The 5,324-nt window shown below is 34.9% G+C and overlaps 1 protein-coding gene across 1 annotated transcript; it reads right to left on the minus strand.

The window, feature by feature from the left end:
* Positions 1-463: 463 nt before the first annotated feature.
* Positions 464-2,002, minus strand: LOC132169492 (phospholipase A1-Igamma1, chloroplastic-like). Its single transcript, XM_059580521.1, has one exon. It carries the CDS (start codon positions 2,000-2,002, stop codon positions 464-466), a length of 1,539 nt encoding a protein of 512 aa, XP_059436504.1.
* Between the last annotated feature and the right edge of the window lie 3,322 nt (positions 2,003-5,324).

Below are 5,324 nucleotides of genomic sequence, written 5' to 3' on the forward strand. Positions count from 1 at the left end.
GATTGTAGATTAAGGCGAGTATATATATATTCAAGACAAACCATTTTCGTCTCGTTATTCCATCCAACTCCACTATAACTTAATATAGTGTCTTACGTCCTTACAATCACGTTAATTTGATGTGATCCTATTTCTCCCAAATCTCCCTTTAAAATAGGATATAATTCGCATCAAATTATTCATCGGCAGTCGTAATATTCTAAAAACGCACTCTCACTCCTAAGAAAGTTTTTAGTTTGAAGCAAATAAGTAAAAATATTGTTTCAAATATTGGTAGAAATGTTGTATTTATTTATTTTTTAATTTCGTCATTCTCTCTTCCGGAAAAATATGGTTATGAGTATGTGTGAATGATAGCTTTAGATATTAATTATTAGAGCTAGGCTTAAGACCAAACCAAATATGTCCTCACATAATTTAATTTTTTTTTAAAAAATTTTTTTTATAACAAAAAATTAATAGTTTATACAGCATATAGTACAGATTCAAGTACATCTTGTGTTTGCATTCTATCTACAAAAAGATGAACAGTTTTCTCTCTAGCAGGTGAAGGTATGTCTTCAGGATCTCTCTTTGGTTTTACCCATCTCCCATGAGCATTACAAACTAATCCCTTGTTGGCCAATTGATACCAACAACGTGGGATCCTAAGCTCATTAACCAACATGTCACATGCCTTGTTCACTAAGGCAACATCCCTCCTCGCATCAGACCGAAATGTTGTGCTAGTACTATGAAACCCATCGACAAGATGAAGGTATGTCTCGAGGCTATGGAACCCTGCCAAATCCAATCCTCGTTTGAGGTAAGGCGATGAACGAACATCGAGCTTCAATTCAGCTCCAACATGGGTGTAAACCCATTCTAAAGTCCCCGTTATATCATCAAATTTTTGTAAACCCTCGTTGAATACAAGTCCCGGCATCCGAGGGACCATGTCTTGCTTAATCACCACCCTCAATGTTTTAACTCCTAGCTGATGAAGCTCATCTCGAAAAGCCACGTTTCCGACCCTCGGAGCGCCGAAGGAAATCACGCTGACGGGAAGGTCGTGGATGGTTGATGCGGCTTCGTGAGCATTGAGGAGAGCCAATGCGCCACCCAAGCTATGACCGGTGATTGTAAGGCTAACTTGTTCACCTTTTTCCCTATACAATTCAACAAGCCTTGTCACTTCTTTCATCACTTGCTCTGAGGCGCTTGTTTTGTTGTACCTAGTAGATTCATTCTTACAAGTGTAAAGACTGTGAAACCCGTGTTCAACTTTGGCATCTCTCTGCCCAAATGGCTCTAACTTCCTTTGCATATCCTCGTACCACTCCGAGGGCGCCACGGTTCCACGCCACGCCACCACAATGTCTCTCCGTCCGATCCTACGTGTCTCCTCGTCATCGCTGACCGCCACATATCCCATCCAGTTGGAATCTTTGCTCCACGTGTTAACCAAATGTGACCTCTCCAGCCACTGAGGCATATCTATGTGGGACATGGCATAAATATAGTTGGTGACTCTGTAGCCATTTTTAGTGAGGCCTAGTTTCTCAAACAAGTTTTTGCGGTTGTAGCGGCAACTCCCGCAATACTCGGAGAAAGAATCAAAATCAAAAGCGTCGTATGTTGCTTGTGCGAATTCTCCATATTTGACAACCTCTCGTCGGAGCCAAGGTGGAAGAGGATCCAAAAGATTGTCCCAATCTGAAGAACCGTGGATCTCACGCCACTTGTGCGCTATCACCTCCTTGGGAGAAGTTGTGGGAGTGGAGGGTTTCTCTTCACTAAAAGAGTCCCAAATGGATTGGTGAAGCTCCGTACGAGGAGGGGTTTCAAGATGGAGGTGGAGGAGATGTGAGAGCGATTCGGCGAGGCGTGAAGCAGGATTTGATGGTTTTGTTTTTGGGGGATCAAGAAGAGCTTGTTGATGGGCATGGACTACAGAAATCCTGGTCATGGTGGAATATTGTGTGGTGGGAAGATGATTGTAGATCATTGTGGATAGAGCCATGATTATCGATCACCTGGGAATTAATCCTTGGGATTTGAAGGTGAAGATTAATGTTGAGGGGATGTGGGGGAGATGAAGAGGGTATATATAATAGGAAGAGAGGAAGAGTTTCACGCGGAATCGTAGTGGACTGGAGCAAATGTTAAAAGACTTGACTTGTATATGAAAAGGTCATATTAATTAAGTACATGATTCACACGTTTGATGGGGATTGGGTCAGTGGTACTATTTGAATTATCTAAAATTACTTAATAACTTGTGACCAAGTCCAACAATCTATATATATATATATATAGAAAGAAAAACAACATTTTCTTTTTTTTTTACATTGGAATCATGCCTGAATTTGATGCCCCATATTCATATCTTTTAAGGCATTACTTATTATTAGAAGCGTCGATTTCAAATATTTTAGGGGAAACTTCACTGAAGACCCCTAAACTTCTATCCGATTTGATAAACCCTCTCTAAAACTTCAAAATCTCTCAATTTAGTCTCCTAAATTTTCAATTGCTCTCAATTTGGACCACTTCGTCAGATTTCAAACGTTACATGACATATATACCTCTAACTTTTGTATAAAATTCTAACTTCCAAAACATTTTTTTTATTTTATTTTTTTAAAATAACAAAAATCTTGGATATTTTGGTCCTTTTCTTCCTTTTTTTTTTTTTTTTTTTTTTTTGAACTGCTAAAATTAATGTAGGGGTCCAAATTGAGACCAATTGAAAGTTCAGAGGACTAAATTGAAAGATTTTAAAGTTTAAAGAAGTATTTCAAAACAGGTAGAAGTTCAGAAGTGTTCAGTAAAATTTTTCCAATATTTTAATAACAAAAGTGGATGTTACAGTTAAGTACCATTTTTGTTATATAATACTTCCAACTACTACCGGAAGAGGGAGTATAATAGAGGACGAAGTATACAACGAGCTTGTATTCCAAAGTAATATGTGCATCATCATCAATTTTTGTGGTCAATTTGGTTTCAATAGGGTGCATGATTTTGGAAGGTGACCCCTCCAAAAACATACTTAAATTTATATAACTAATTTTTAGTAATATATATATATATATATATGAACGAGTTAACGAGTTTGACAGACGAGCCGGTTGAGCTTTAATTTAAACTAGCTAGCTCACAAGCCTTTATCGAGTTTACTCGAGAGAGTCAAGTATGTATCATTTATTAATCAAGTGGGTTTTTACACTAACAAGCTATAATTTGGGTCCAAGCAATCCGAGCGAGTTGTGGAGCAGACTAGTTTTTTACTGCCCTAATCTTTGATATTATCTAATTGAAGAGCCCTGTGCTTAAATCGTTCGATTTCTTTCCAAACAAAAAAGTACTCATCAATTTATAAATTGAATCCAAATCTGAGATTTCATTAATTCTCTCTTTATCCCAAATATTTCAAATGGATTAATCATCAATTAATTTTTTAAATAGTTGAAGCGCCTTTATTAAACTTATTATCTGCAGAGATTGAATGAGTCTCATTTCTTGGATAAGCAGAGTGCCCGTTCTAGTTAGCCCAAATATAGTATTAATGCTTTACTATATATTTAAGGTTCTTTTATTATTTGAACTATTCAATATTTCAACTTTTATGTCGTTTACAAACATATGCATAAAACTGAAAATAAAAATGTTTTTAATTAATGAAAGACTTTCTTGACAAATGTTAAATAAAAAATATTCAATCTTGAAAATACTTGTCTAGGAACAAACATTACTGAAAAGTACTTGCTCTAATTTTCAAGATAGGCCAGCTCATGGGGCATTGTAATGAGCATTATATTAACATCGAGTAATATTAGAAGTTCTTATCTGTTCTTTTTGTGTCATTCTATGAATGTATGTTGTGACTTTTAAAATTATTATTTGATCAAAATTAAATAATGATCAATTACAAACCCAAGTGATATCATTTTTTAGAGTGACTTCTAGTATTACTCAGATACAGCTATTAATACAAAACCCTAGCTAACAATAAGGGTGAACTTAAAAGCGATTGAAAAATAGAATATTCATATTCCACCCTTTAATAATTCCAAAATAAAATTACAAAATTCGTAATAAGAGTATGTTTGACATTGCAATTTCATACACAAAAAATGCGATTTTAAACCAATTCACATATAAAAATTAAATTTCAATTTTAAAAGTCAAACCGTAATTTTATCAAACACTTAACTGTATTTTAATAATTATTATTTTTAAATCGTACTTTTTAAATTGTAAACGCAAACAACCCGAGAATAAGGGGAGATTGAACCCCATTTGACCAGTGGAAAGAATATAAAACTTGGCTTTATAACATACTACATCCAACCAGTACGTACCGGACGATAGAGTATAATATTAGGTCAGTTTTTTGACATTCAACACATACACCTTGGCAATATTCCAACTTCCACGTGTGAATAAAACACCCAGTCAATTACTTTCTTGCATGTAATTAAAGATATGGATTTAGGACTGGAGGAAACTGCAAACCTTTTTAACTTTCAACACGTCGGGGTTGGTATATTCCAACGTCACATGTGTACGTATCATGCATTCCCTCGATGGGCTTTGAAAAAAAATAATTGAATCCCACAATTTTCTAAGGAGAAAAATAAGTCAAGGGAAAGGGTTATATTACAAAGATTACAAGCGCAAAATTTTCCCAAGTTTCACAAGTATTACTTGTGAAAGTCTCTTACATATATAAAACTAAACTCAAAGTAGAATGATACCGGTTTAGTGATAGCGCTTTCTGAACCACTGATGTACCATAATGAGAATGAGTCATACTATAATTCAATTGGTCTTGAAAGTTAAAGTTCTTTCTAAGTCTGTTTGATAAAGACTTTTACATACTTATTACAGTCTTTTACATACAAGACTCAACTCAAAGTAGAATGTAAATCAAGAGTAATGCTAAATACTCAATTATAATCCTGTAAACATTATCAAATATGATTCGAGTCATATATTTGATACGCGAACTTCAACATCGACAGCTTGATGCTATCAGATTTTTTGGTCTTCTTTGATGAATGAGATAGAATTTTTAGCTCTTCTGGTTAGAAAATCGTGGCATGCCATTCACTGAATCAGAATGCATAGCTTTATAGGGATGAAAAATATTTCATTAGAATTTTGAAAATGGATTTATGGGTAAGTTTGTGTTGAATGCATTCGATCGTGGCTTGCTTTTTCAATTTAAATATTTACATACAATAAAGTAATTGAGTCGTGAATGCATGATACACATGTAGGTGTTGAAATGTCAAAAAGTTTGCAGCATTTTAAATCGTACTTCTACCGACTATTAT

Source organism: Corylus avellana, chromosome ca2, assembly GCF_901000735.1.
Source record: "Corylus avellana chromosome ca2, CavTom2PMs-1.0".
Lineage (NCBI taxonomy): Eukaryota > Viridiplantae > Streptophyta > Magnoliopsida > Fagales > Betulaceae > Corylus > Corylus avellana.